At 31.7% G+C, this 15379-nt stretch overlaps 1 protein-coding gene across 2 annotated transcripts; it reads right to left on the reverse strand.

Annotated features, from left to right (window-relative positions):
- Positions 1-456: 456 nt before the first annotated feature.
- Positions 457-2618, reverse strand: LOC145788752 (uncharacterized). 2 transcript variants are annotated; one of them, XM_082907611.1, is made up of 2 exons: positions 1860-2618; positions 457-1167 (listed from the first exon to the last, which is right to left on the reverse strand). In XM_082907611.1, the coding sequence occupies exons 1-2, from the start codon at positions 2451-2453 to the stop codon at positions 1153-1155; spliced, it is 609 nt and encodes a 202-aa protein (XP_082763737.1). In that variant the 5' UTR covers positions 2454-2618; the 3' UTR covers positions 457-1152. The 2 variants fall into 2 exon arrangements, with proteins under 2 accessions (XP_082763737.1, XP_082763736.1); XM_082907610.1 differs by having other exon boundaries at positions 457-1584; positions 1860-2612.
- Between the last annotated feature and the right edge of the window lie 12761 nt (positions 2619-15379).

Genomic DNA, 15379 nt, shown 5'->3' on the forward strand with positions numbered 1-15379 from the left:
GTGCAAGTAAATTTTTTTGTGGGTACAAACAAATAAAAAAATTGTAACTTATCGTTTTGTCTATGAATTTTTTATTTTTTTTTTCAATGTAAGACGACCCCATTTTCGAAGTTCGCCTTGGGCCTCTAAATCTCAGGGCCGGCCCTGGGTGCGGTACTTGGGAGGTTGATGGGCCCTTTAGTGAGTGATGATTTTGGTGTTTGGTTTCTTTTTATTTATATCCAAATAATAATTTAATATGCCTAATTAAAATTTTAAAATTTTTATTGTTATTATATCTTAATATAAATTTATTAATAAGTATAATACATATTACATCATATTCAACTCTGTTCATCTTCTTTTTCAACTTTTAATTATTTTTTATTCATCTTCTTTCAAAACTCTAATTTACTCTATCAAAACTCACTATTATCATCAATATTATTAATTTTTATTAAAAAAATAAAATCAAAATTTTGAGTCTTAAAAACAGAAAAGAGTAAAATCAAAATTATGAGCAAAATACATCTCTGGAACACAGCGTCACATATTGGACAGCTGAAAGTTAAAAACATGACGAGTTCAAAATACAAGTCTTCCTGTCAAATTCCAATGCAAAATGCAGAGAGAGTATGGGTTTGGAGGTTTTTTTTTTTCTCTCTAACAAATACCACTTACTATTCTTCTTCATCCTCAAGTCACAAGAAGTCCTAGCAGCCACAAGAAGTCCTAGCAGCCCTTTTCTTTCTTCACATACAGAATACCAGTGCCAGAGATGCCTCGTATCAGTCGTTGCCCTCCTCTAGAATCCGATAATGTTCAATTTTGCCTCCGTTTGGGAAGTGGGTTGACTTTTTGACTTTTTGGCTTTTTTGGCTATTTTAGCCTGGGCTAAAAAGCTTGGTTTGGGAAGGGCTTTTTGGCTTTTTAACTTTTTTGACTTTTTTTGTGAGAGAAGAATGTAATGATTATAGGTTGGATGTGATGTTTTGTTTGTTATGGCTAAAATAGCCTATTTTGTTTTTTGTGGTTAAAATAGCCAAAAAAGCCTGAAAAAGCCCTTGCGAGTTTGGAATTGTTCCAAAAAGGTCACCATTTCTCTGGTTCTGTCCACTGTCAAATGCTTAATCTGAGAGCAACACCTCAAAATTTCCCCAATGCTCTCTGTTGTCAATCCGTAAAGTCCTGTCAGATTAAGAGTCTGTAAGTTGGGGCAAATGACCCCTATTTTTTTCAGGAATTCATCATTTGACACACAAAAACCCAAATTCAAAGATCTTATTCGATAATTCCTCCCCAAGACCATGTCCAAATCATCTTCAACCTGTAGCTCTAGAAGGCCCAGGTCAATTTCTGAAAGCATAGGACATTCTTTCGTAAGAAGGAAGAAGGTTGTGGCAGTTAAGGCTGAACAACAAAGCTTTATGTACACAAGACTAGAAAGATATTGGCATAAATCCCTCATGGAATCGTCATTGAGAAAATCTATGTCACAAAGTGTCAAGAGTGTCAAAGATGGACATGCACACAAGAAAGTCGAGAGTCCATGTAAGCTCAAACCAGAATCTTCGTATATTAAAATCTTCTCTAATGGAATGCCTGCTGTTGAAATGGAAGAAAGAATTCGGTCATGATCTCCATATGGTTCTAACACAAGATCACGTAAAGATGTTGCATAAGTCATGGAATTCTCAAAAGTGAAGGAATCAATTTTGTAAACTGGAATAGGGTCCAGCATCTAGAGAAATCAAGTTTCGACTATGGCGTAGTACAAAACAAACGCCATGTTCAGTTATTCTGCAACAAGCACATTGAATTTCAAGCAAAAGCTCACAATTTGATGACAAAGCAATGAGAGATCGATCAGAACAACCAACCTGCCCGGTTATATCAATTTTACGCAACCGTCGGAGCTTACGAGACATAACCTCAATTCCAGCATCAGTTACTATGTACTTTGCGCTTTTAGAATCAAAATTGTTGCCGGAAAATTGGATACCGAGCTCTTCAAGCCATGGTAAAGCATCAGCTATGACAACAAGGTGGTGATTTCGAAAACGCTTGGCCCGAGGACATCTTAAAATCTTCAAGTTCTTCATGGTCAAACCCAATTTCATAATAGTTTTAGGTAATGGGGGTTTCTGTAAAGATTCAAGAGAGAGGGAATGAAGATCCAACCCGGAAGAAGCGATTCTTCGAATGGGGTAATTGACGTCGGCGTTGTCACCGAAGACAGGATCATGAAGCTCAATCTCGTGCAGGTTTGTGAATCGTTGAAGGGCTCTGAATAAAGCCTCACAGTTATTGCTGTAGAACAATCTGTTGGAGGCCACCAATTTACGTCGAAGTCGATTGGTGATGGAGAGGAATTGCTTAGAGACCAAACAAGGGGATTGCAAGGAGTTGATGTCATCGGCTGCTAATTGATTCAGAATCAATTCCCAGCAGTCTTCGAACAGCTCAGCTTCCATGATTTCGCTTTGAAGAAACAAAAACAGATGATCTTCAATTATTTATTTGTATATGATTGATTCGGCAAGAGAGATGAACATGAGAGAGAAAGGTAAAGGTGTCACGAGGAAGGCGGGTCGAGGTCAGATCATCTACAATCCTTATCTCTTCGTTTATTAGATTTAAAATTAATCAAAAAAATATTTTGAACGATAATAAAAAAGATAAATTACAAATACATCCCTAAAATTTACTTAAATTATAAATTATTTTCTGTAGTTTTAAAAATTACATTATGCCTCTAGATTTCTAATTTCATAACAAATAAATTTTTTTATTACTAAATTATCAAGTTAATTAACAGTTTTTAATAATGTTAAAATTTTATTTTGATTAATAATTCAGATAATTTTATTATTGCATAGGTGAACAATTAGAAATTTCAATTTTTCAATTAATTCTATTAAATAAAAAATTCTGACAAAGAGTTATTTGTAATTTTCCAAGCCACAAGGAGTAATTTGTATTTTAAGTAAATTTCAAGAGGTGTATTTATAATTTACCATAATAAAAAAATACTCAAATATCATTTTTAATATTTTTTTTATTTATCAAATGTGTATCAAATCAATATAGGCTCATTTTTTATATTAAATTGAGCACTCATCCAATCTTTTATTAAATTTGAATTTGATAAAAAAAAAATTGAATATAAAATAAAACGTTAGAGATGATTTTTTTTTTATAATTAAATTTGATAAAAATAAAATTTTGAAATAAGAGAACAAAATGTTTTTAAAATGACTTGATAAAATTTAATGAGACAATTGGAGTAAAATTCAATGATACAGTAAAATAGAATAACATTTACACATCTAACAACTGTGTGGATTGATTAATTACAAATCGATGTGCCTTTGACAAAAAAGAAAGATATAGAAAATGAAAGAGATAATTGATGATGACTCCATTTATATGAGATATATGGTATTTGGTCGAATAGTAGATCTTTTAGGAAAATGTCTCGTAACTCAAATTTTGTGGCTCAAAAGTGGCTCAATTGGCCATTTTTATGTTGTTCTGTACTCAAAACGACGTCGTTTTGGCCATTTGAGCCACTTTTGAGCCACAAAATTTGAGTTACGTAGCATTGTCGAATCTTTTATAGAGCTAAGAACATAACTAATAAAATTATTTATTGAGAAGAACAAATTATTATTTTAAATATATATATATATATATATATATTTATCCAAAGTTGTTGGTTGAAGTGGATGGGGGCAACAATTGGTGGGGTGGTAGTTATATAGACAAATTAAGTGGACAAATAGATGATATGTAGACAAATAGAAGGATGGTATGTAAACAGATAAATGGATAGATTGATGACATGGACAAATAGATGGATAATGGACATATAAACAAAAAAAAAGTAAGGTAATGGCAAATAGATAAATTTTCAAAAAAAAAAAATTAGGAAAAGAGTTTAGAAATTTTTTTAATTTGTTTGGTTGTATATTTTGAAAATAGTTTTGGAGTTTGAGAATTTAAGATGATTTAATATTTTGTTGTAGTTGAGTAGATGTATGTAAGAGAAAAAATGATTGAGAATGAGAGAGAAGAGAGAAAAAGTGATTGATTGATATGTAGGAGAGAGAAAGTAATTTTGGAGATTGTTTTCAAAAAATTTGAACCAAACAAAATTTTGAAAAATTTTCTCAAAAATTGTATCTTAAGATTGCTTTGCAAGCAAATAGATCTTGGAACTATTGCCTCGAAAGTTTTGAAATTGGACTTATAACCCGAGTGCTCAATAGGAAATTGCTAAATGAAAATAAATAAAATTGATTTGGAACTAAATTTTTTTAGAATTTAAGCAAAAAAACATTTTATTAATTGGATTTCAAAGTGACAAGGAATGCATCTAAGAAACTACATTTTCATGTGTTAAAAGGAAATAATTATTTTGTATGTTTGGCTTGATAAGAAATTAGGATATACTAGTGTATGCCCGTGCCTAAAGGCACGGTGTAAATAATATTAAGATTAAAATGCAGTTATAAAAATATATTTAACAGACTGTACTTTACAATTCCAAACAAATCAAATATAAAAAAAAATTAAATATCAAATAATACATACCAGCCAGTGCTTTGCAATTTAAAAAAAATTAAAATTAAAATGCACATCAATTAGTGCTACTGTTGCCAATCAAATTATAACTACATAAGAAAATTTTAACTGCTCATAATTTTTTAGCTTGCTAATTGACTGTCAACTGCTCATAATTTTTTGATGATATATTTTCCTTTTTATTCCATTATGATGATACATTTTCCTTTTTATTTTCAACATGTGTACATGTAGAATAACCTTTAAAAGGAAAATCACTTTATAACTATTATTACATTCTTAGGAATCACCAAGTTGATGGTCCTCCAAAGTGATCATGAGGCCAAATATGATGCTTTCATACTCCTGTTTCACGTGTGATACTGATTCAACATTACAGTTTCATATATATATACAAACACACACACACAAGTCACTGTTGGAAACCTTATTCATATCCAAATGCATGTAATGTGAAGCACATAATGATTTAGTCGACGATTCAAATGACTCTCTCTCTAAAAGATATGGATGCTAACATCCATCACAACTTCTTGCATAAAAAAATTTATGCAGTAGACAACAACAAAGTAAGATGGGAAGCAAAAATGCAACTCCTCAAAACAACTCCTCTTCATACATTCCTTTTAAATCCATAGTTTCATACATCTTTCTTAATATCATAACTGAAAAGAGACATGTAGTTAAAGTATAATGTTAAAAATTTCAAAAGAGAAAAAAGAAAGTTCATAGAGATACACATATAAAGCCCAAAAATCATGGCCTTATTAAATATCGTAAAGACCTTTGGTGAGATTTCTGAAAACAAATGCCAAATCTTCCAAACAGGAAAGACCAATTTCAAAATTTTTTAGATGAAAGACCAATTTAAAAGCAGAAAACACAAACAGGAAAGACCCACCTAATTTGGAGCCAAGAGTCTTTACCTTAATGTGAAGAGTCTGTGTGTTAGCAATCAAACATAAGAAATAAAGTGATCTTTACCCTGACCATACATTTCAAGCAGCCAAACTTTATTAATAAATCAATCAAACTCTGCTAATTTGCTGCATAAAACCTTCAACCTTGCTAGCAAAAGAACATTAATCAATTGAAGAGTCCAAGGAGCCTCACTGAAACATAAAATACAAAATGTCATATTAAAGCATTAAATTCGGATGAGATAAATTTGAACATACATATGAATATATATATATATATATATATATATATATATCTACATGTGGAAATTGGAAACGTCAAAAAAACAAAGCGCACATTAACTACAATCAGTAATAATACTGAAACAAAACACTCGAGTTGCCTCCACTCCTGTATACTTGATGTAGGCAGCATGAAATCTTTTCCACCCAATTCAACATGCAAAACTATACTCTTCTTAAATCATATCTAACCAAGTTTTTTTCATTACACCTCACTGTATTATCTAAAGCATTTATGTTGGCCTCTTAGCAGCTTCATCTAAAATTAAGTTGACCACCTTGCAATTCCAATACTCAATAAAATGAACAACAATTCCAAACTTCTTCAATTAACACTTGGAATTAAATACAGCATTTGACCATAAATATCCATTCATATTAAAAAGGTTAATACGGTACAAAAATGTAATCACCATTGTCTCATATCATCCATAGCATAAATATCTCATCAAAGTTTGTAGTAGTCCAGTTCTAAGAGTAAAGCTAAATCCTAAATAAATGGAACTCACCACAACTTACCAATTACCAATATTGCATAACTAAACAAATTAAAATCACAAATGTAACAAAGAAGCAGCAATAAATACTCTACTCTTATACATCTTCTAACAACACCACACAATGCATCATCAAGATCGTCACGAAACATAATGAACCCAGACATTCTTTCTCACTGGTTTCAACAGACACAGCCACAAACAACATCAATTTAAACATCTGAGACACAGGATTTGAGAGAGAACTATAACAAAGACATTCTTTCTCACTGGTTTGAACAGACACAGCCACAAAGAACATCAATTTAAACCTTAGAGACACAGGGTTTGAGAGAGAGAGGGAAAGAGGTACCGAAGGGGGTTTGAAGCAAAGACGATGACGGTGGCTGTGGTGGTGGTGATATCCAGATAATACCTAATTAACAAATCAATTTTACTCTGTTATATGATGGAGGAGGAGGTAGAAATCCAACATGATAAAATGAAGTCCATAGTCACCACATTTAATCAGAAAGCAAACTGCTTAGAATGAAGTCCAAGTGTATGATAACATATTTAAACATTCAATTTAAAAATCTATAAACAAATAAAGAATGTTGATCGGATCCAAACCCACCAATTTTTTTTTTTTTTTTTTTAAATGGAACCCAGTTTGGTGGCATATAAGCCTACCAAACTTTAAATAATATTAAGATTAAAATGCACGAATCCCATTTTTTTTAATATAAAAAATAAAAAATAAAAATTGAAATAAAAGAAGAAGAAGAATTCCAATAAAAATAAAAGCCTTTAAGTAAAGAGATGATTACCACTATGTGAAAAGGTAAAAGGAAATACATAACCTGGAATATGATAAAAACTGCAACCTTATTCCAACATACAAAGATTGTTTGAACAGATAGGAACATCTCAAACGTGGGCGCACGCACGCACACAGACACACAAATCACATTTTTTACAGTAAAAACTACAACAAACAATCTAGTAATTCCCGATCATGGCATCATCAGCTTTTCCATCTTCTACTTAGCAATTATGGCATTTTATTGCTTTGCAAAATGAACTCAAATCAATGTTATTTTTCTTATAAAAAACTACAGGCTAATAATATGAAAAAGGAAAAAGAAGAAAAAAAGAAAAAAGTTCCACAACAATAGAAGCGTGTTTGAACAGATTAGAACATCTCAAATTATTCAATTTTATCTTTTGGGGTAGTGTAGTGTAGCGTAGCATAGCTCTTATGTTGGGAAAATTACAGTGATACTCTGAAAAATATTCGAAACCTTTAGAAAAGTATCCACAATTCTTCACATAATGATATAATAGGATATGTATCAAATTTCAAAAATTGTGTTTATCATTCACATTTTTTAAAAAAAATAAGGAAATTATTCTTCTTCTTAATCTGGCAAAATTCGATTTCTGTGATGGGAACATGGAACAATTTTTTAAATGCAATGCATCAGATTTGAATGTTCATCCATTCTATGTTATTCGTCAACTATTTGTTTTTCATTGCACGCAAATACATGAATTTTTTATGTTAGCTTAGAATATGCCAATTTTAATTCAATAATGTACTAATTTTCCAATCAACGGTAAGAGATTTAATCAGCTAAATTAATCTCCATCATAAAAAATTCTCTCTTATGTCTAGAATTGCCAAATCATTTCAAACATGTACAAATTGCAAGTACCTACTTTCCTGTTCTCCCAAGTGATATAAATCAGAATTTTTGCAAATCCATCAGTTTCTCTATGGAATTCTAACTCCTCTCAATAATTTCTCAGATATCTTGCAGATTATAAATTACTGTGATGTCAGATCAACAAACTAAATGATTACTCACCTTCCTAAATTCAATTTTCCACCCATAAATCACAATACCGGCCCCTCATCAATTTAAAAATAAATAAACAAATAAAGAATGCATCTAATTTCGTACCTATCCCAATTTAAAACAAATGAGTTAATATGTTTACACTTTAACAGTATAGTAAGGATTTTCAAAGTTGTCCATCTATTAAATGCATTCAAACTAAACAAAATGATGGTAACAGTATTAGTTTCTTGGCTCTTCAAGATGGTACACTATTTTGGGACATCCCCAACAACAATGGAAGGTGGGTGTGCATACTCTGTTAGTAAGTGTAAATATCATCAATATCAATTTCACCAATAATTTCCCAATTTTAATATAATTCTTCTTGTTTTCCAAATCAAACAAACACATAAATATCCCACAAACACATAAGTAACTTGACTTTCAATATATTAAGAATTTTCAACGTTCAATATATTAAGAAGTTTCAACGTTGTCCCTCTATTAAATGCATTCACACAAACCTAACTATCTTGGCTTTGTTAAGCATTTTAGGACATAAAAACAACAATGGGAAGAGTCTAAATAACATCAGTATCAATACAATCAATAATTTTCGAATTGTAACATAATTCTTCTCTCCTCCCAAATAAAAAAATAATAAATAAATAAAAAAACATCCCATATATGTGAAAAAAAACTGTAGAACCTAATCGCTATTAGAAATCAATAATGAACAATATTGTTTTCTCAACCACAAATTAACGCACAAATAAGTTTCAAAACCACAATACAATCAAAATCAATAAACCCTAATCACCAAGTCATTAGGCAATCAAAAGGATAAAATATCAATCATCAATGAGATCAAAAAGGGAGGAGAGCAGAAATAACATGTTAACAGCGCGTTAGAGAGAATTCTGGAAAACTCAAACCTAACAATATAAAATGAAAATAAATCATGACTGGTGAAACTGGAACCCTTGGTTACATGGCTCCTAAGGTATGCACTTGATTTACCATTTATTGATCTCTCTCTCTCTCTCTCTCTCTCTATCTATCTATCTATCTCCTGTTTGTGCCATCTAATAATTGATTTCGTGGTGCTGAGGGGTTTTGTTGATTAGGCCCTGGAAGGAAGCACATGCTACTGTTGGGTAGTTATTGACTGTGGCATGTATTGGAATTTGGTGTAAAACCAATTGACAATTGCTTTGTGCTCTTAATAGAACTCTAGTAGCTTTACTTTTGACAAACTCCATTTGGTCGATGGAAGTGGTTTTTTACCAAATTGTCTTCGAGTTAGACACATTATTAAACAAATGTTGGATTATGTCAAGTTATACAATAATTTGGAAGGGAAGCTTTTCCGTGAAGAAGATTATTTCTACTTTAACCCTGGGGCAGCTAATGATGTGTAGTTTATATGCAGTTCCCTCTCAACTCTTCCCTACCATTTATCTAATCAATAATCTTGAATCGGAAAATGGTGCAGGTTTGGTTATGTAGATTTAAATCTATGGATCTCATCTTTTGGGATGAAATGATCTATTCGTAAGTTGAAGCAACATTACAATCAATTTGCCCAGTAAACCAAAAACTATGTTATGTACTCCCGAAAACTTAGTATGCAGAATATATGCAGGAAGAATTAGTGAAAATCAAATGAATTGGAAAAGTGAATGACAATTTTTCTATAATAGTAACCGAAATTTGGCAATTGAATGTTATAACCTTGCATGACAATTGAATGTTATAAACAAAATTAACATATATGCACATACAAATTTGATTGCAGTCGACTCGCAAATGCAAATTCAGAAACTCCAGAAGTTTGTTTTTAAACTACCTTTAAAATCTAGAGCCAATAAAAAAAAATTGAAAAGGGAAAAAAATCTACCTTCTAAATGATCCAAAGAGAGGTTGCAACTCTTTAAAATTGGCAAAGGTTTGTGATTGTCTAGAGGAATTGGAGGCCCTTGTTTGAATATTACAGAAAAATTCTTTTAATTTTATTTGAACTCTTTTGGATTTAATTTTTTTCTTTTCAACAGAGAGAGAAGGGGAATAGAGACAGAAATATTACCTTGCACAGATAGAAGCCTCATGTTTAGTGTAGCTCTGAAGTAGCTCTACCGGAGAGCTCCAATTGGGGTTCGAAGTAGATTCTGCACACCATACCAAACAATACAACAATTTAAAAAATAGTAAACAACACAACAATTTAAAAAATAGTAACCGAAATTTGGCAATTGAATGTTATAACCTTGCATGACAATTGAATGTTATAAACAAAACTAACATATATGCACATACAAATTTGATCGCAGTCGACTCGCAAATGCAAATTCAGAAACACCAGAAGTTTGTTTTTAAACTACCTAGTGTATGCCCGTGCCTAAAGGCACGGTATAAATATTGTTAAGATCAAAATGAGTGTAACATTTATGGAATCTGTAATTTATTTAATAATTTATGGAATCTGTAACATTTTTTGTTAAAAATACTGAAAAATATAAAGAATTATTATTCTTCTTATGGATTAAAATATAATTTATTTAATTTGTTGCCAAAAAAAAAATTGAGGTCAAATTATACATGCGCCGAAGAGCCCCACACATAAAATAAAATAAACAAATAAGCCTAAAACTCTGCACCACCCACCCACAGTCCTTTCTCGCTCTCTCATTTTCTCAAATTTCAAATTTTAAAACACACTCATTCTCTCTCTCTCTCTCCTCAAAACACACTTTGCTACTGCAAGAAGAGGAGGGAAAATCTATAAAGACCAACAAAATAAAATAAAATAAAGAATTATTACGGATCGTTCAGTTTAATTTATAACAGAATTTTGGTGTTACATTTTGGATGTTAAAACTTACAACATTATAATTTGGATTTATGTAGGTAGGTTTTACTTGACTATTATTTAGTCCTTTTTAATTATGCAAGTGGTGGAGATTTTCTTAAGTTCATCTTAATAATATTATGTACTTTAAATTAAATTGATTAAATTATTAAATTGCATTCATTTTAAACTCAAACACCTCTCATATTCACACATGCTTTCCAAGTTCAAAACATGCCTAAGTTTTTGAAGAATTTATGGGGTGAATAAATGTCAATCTATAGAGGCAAACATAAAGGCTAGGCTGGGCGAACATTATGCTCACCTGAACTTGAGCAGTTTAATCCATGATTATTTAGATTGGCATGGGACCATTTTGCAGGCTCCGATGCGTTGGCATAGCCTAAAAGGCCTATCAATGCACACCAAGCTATAGATACTTAAATAGATTCCTAACTCGTAATTGTGATCGACAGTAAAAATAAATAAATTGCATGATCACAGAGGTTTTTCTCAAAACAAAGTTCTTGCCCCTGAAGCTTAAATTTTGAAATGCATTAAACTATACATGATATTTAATGACTGATAAACCTTGGCCAACCTAAATCCTGTACTACACACACCCTGACCATGATGTGGTTTAAGGGAGTGGGCACCAAAGAAAAAATGAAAATGTAAGTGCCGCCAAAGCTATGTATTCAAGAACAAATGTCCAGCAAACATTCCACACTGTAACAATTATAGCGGATCACATATTTCCACGATAATTTATTAAGGTTGCGTTGCGTTCGCTGGAATGATTTTAGGCAAGAATGGAATAGCTATTCTCCTAAATTGGTGAATGGTGATTTCATTTCCCATGTAAATTCCTTTTTTTTTTTACTTAACCAAACATGAGAACGGATATTCCGATGGAATGAACCAAACTAAACAGGTACACAAAAGACCATCCAGAACTTTCATGCCATGTGCCAATTGAACCATATCCTTATTCAGGCCATAACCAAGAGTTGAATAGGTCAATAAAGTTCAAACCCATCTCCCATAACTCAAAAAATCACAAACTTTAATACACCAAAAAAATAATAATAATAAAAATAAAATCTTGCATCCAACAAATAAGTACTGCATGCAATTACATAAAATCATATTCATGCCCTTACCTTCTGTTTGAGTCTCAGATTTCTCTTTGCAAGAACTGAATGCTCCAAAACAACTCATCTCTTTCACTCACAAACACTTCTGATAGGGACTGAAAAAGCTTAGCTTGCAATCACATCTTCTCTTCAATCCAACACCTATCCAATTTTCCAACCACACAAACACTTACCTAATTAGTCACCAAAAGACACATCATTGACAATAACACCAAAACCCACATCAATCAAATCAAATCAAATCAAGACCAAACCTGTGTTTTTCGGAGCGATTTCAATTGAATCGCGTTACGCAAAAGAATTGGGAATGATCCATTGGGTGGCTCATCACCATCTTCTGAACATCCTCCCACTCAATTGGGTTTCTAACCCACCTCTTGGGCTTGTAGCATGTATGATTTGGTTTAGTTTTTTCTACTGTGCTGTTTTTGTATTGACCTCTGTTAAAAAAAAAAAAATTTTGACACAGCTTTATTTTTTTTTTAATTTTATCAACTGATATGAAACCAAATAAAGAAAAAAATAACTAAAAACTTGAGCTTTATTGAAGAAAGATTTTCATTTTATGTATGGCAAAGGATCAAAGATTTTCATTCTATATATTTTTTAATTGAATTTTTTTATAGCTTTGTTGCAATTATTGGGAGGGAGAATAGGAGAGTTTCAGACAGTTTGAGAGAGGTGGTCAATGATTGCCCTTGGCTCTTCTGTGAGGGTTGTGTGCAACCACATTCGGTAGGCCATGGTCTAGCAATATGCAAGGTACAGAAAAATATGATGCCTCTCATAACTTAAATAACATTAATAAGATCAATAGGTAACAGATTCATATTGCAACTTCCAAATAAATTGAAATAAAGCTTTAATGGATAGAACATTCTATCTTATGTGTTAATGACTTTAATAAGGATTTTCTTTTTAACACTAAAGGAGTTAATACTGAATTGAAGAGTTTGAAGTTAATTTCTACTGAAATGAAAATGCCTATGAGAATATAAGTTGAAGAGTTTTCTTTGCAGTTTTCTATGAGAATATAAGTTAATTTCTACCTCACCACATTTGAACACAAATAAAAAATAACAATTAGTGATTGTCCTTTCTCAATTTTGCAGTTGAAGTATACCACTCCGGAAACAAAGAAACGACCTTGAAGCCCAACAATTCCAATAATCAAAACATCAATGTACAAAGAAACTCTTCAATCCCAATATAAGGAAATTAAACACAAACAAAAATAAAAGAAAATAGTATGATCCATCAATCTAGATATAAAAACCTAAAATCAACTCAATTTTGCAGTTGAAGTATACCACTCCGGAAACAAAGAAACGACCTTGAAGCCTTAAACACAAACAAAAATAAAATAAAATAGTATGATCCATCGATCCAGATATAAAAACCTAAAATCAACCAACAGTGAGAGAGAGAGAGAGAGAGAGAGAGAGAGAGAGAGAGAGAGAAATTAAAAAGTAAAGTGAGGCTATTAATTCGAGAGAAGTTTCATGCAATCAAATCAACACAAATTGAAGACATGTATATATGTATATATACAGAAGAGTGACATTTAATTTTTTTATTTTTTATTTTCTGTTGTTTGGTTAACGTATTTACTAATACTTTGAAAAGGGGTGGGCTTTCCATAAATCCATCAAATGAAGACATGATGTGAATTCAAGGCAAGGGGGGGATTGATGTAACTTATTGTTAAAATAAAATTTCATTCAAGCATTTCATCATACATTTACAATGCAGAGGGAGAAGAAAGTTCACAAATTCAATTCCAGAACAAACACATTAACACATGAAAATCCAACAAAAAGTATTCTTATCTCAAAATCAAAAGTGAAATGAGCTAAATATTTTACAATTTACAATTACTTATGATCAAGGTTTTAAAAAGCGGCAGCAACCGTTACGTAACGCCGGTACGTAACGGTTGTGGTAGTTACCGCCACCCGTTACGGCCGCTTTTGCAATGTGATTGAGATTCACAAGTGTATTGGCCGTAGCGGCTGCTATAGCGATCGTAACGGTGTCGTAACGGCCGTAACAGCCTGTTACACACCGTTACGTAACGATTCCGAATTGCTTCTTTCGAAAAAAAAAATACACAAAAAAAAGTTGAAAATGGGAGAAGAGAGATAGAGAGAGAAGAGGGAAGATGGAGGAACAAGAGATAGAGAGAGAAGAGGGAAGATGAAGAACATGTTATTGATTTGTTAAAGCTGTAAGACCTATGCTATTCTATTCAGTTGCTATCACTCAACCATTTTGTTTGTGTGTGTCTATCTATACATTGTTTGAAAATAATAATAATAATAATAATAATAATAATAATAATAATAATAATAATAATAATAATAAGTGTGGTCATTATCTATTTGGCTTGATTAATGTATATATATATATATATTTAGGTTTTTATTTATTCTCTTACTTTTGTCATTGTTTATCTTATATATAATAGGTAGTCATTGATTTTTTTGTATAATATAAAGTCATTAATTATTAAAATAAAATGTAAAAAACTCAGTTTGTAGTGATTTAAAAATATGAAATATATTGAATCAAACTTAAAAATTTATAAAAATTGATCAATATTTATTTTAAAACCCAATAAATATGATCATGGAAAAAAAATGTGCGTATCGGTAAGTTTTTTTTCAAATTATGCGAAAAATAAAAAAATTTACGGTTCCGGTTACTTCAACCGTTACGCTACGGCCTTTACACGCCGCAACCGCAACCGCACCACGGCCACTGTTACGGCGACCGCAACCGCTTTTCAGAACCTTGCTTATGATGCACAAAGAACAAAGAAAAAAAATTTGAACTCCAAGCATACTTACCTAAACAGAATGAAAAGAACGCTTCAGCTGTGCCTCTCAATGTCCAAAACCAATAAGCCAAAAAAAAATGCAGAAAATGACCTAGATTTTTAGTTTGATGGGGTAGATTTACCTCTTGAATTATATATGCAATGTAAACTTCTGTTTTTTTTTTTTTTTTTCGTAGATCACTGTTCCTAAAAATCTTATTCTTCAACCAAAAAATCTTATTCTTCAACACAAAATGACATGTTTATATACCAATCAAACATAATAAAATGAAATGTTTACCTTTAGTTTGAGAAGAGTGAGCGAAGTGATCAACTCAAGACAAACTTGAATTGGATGATTTGGGATTTTTGTGCAGTTTCGGGAGCAAGCGAGGAGGGAGGGTAGGGAAGAAGAAGAACAGGGAGGGAGAAGCCATCACATACTGTCAAAGACACACACTCACACAC

This window comes from Camellia sinensis, chromosome 15 (genome assembly GCF_055761805.1).
Source record: "Camellia sinensis isolate YWXY chromosome 15, ASM5576180v1, whole genome shotgun sequence".
Classification (NCBI taxonomy): domain Eukaryota; kingdom Viridiplantae; phylum Streptophyta; class Magnoliopsida; order Ericales; family Theaceae; genus Camellia; species Camellia sinensis.

Bases quoted from the DNA above. Each gene is read 5' to 3' on its own strand.
- LOC145788752 (XM_082907611.1), bottom strand. From the start codon at position 2,453: ATGGAAGCTGAGCTGTTCGAAGACTGCTGGGAATTGATTCTGAATCAA.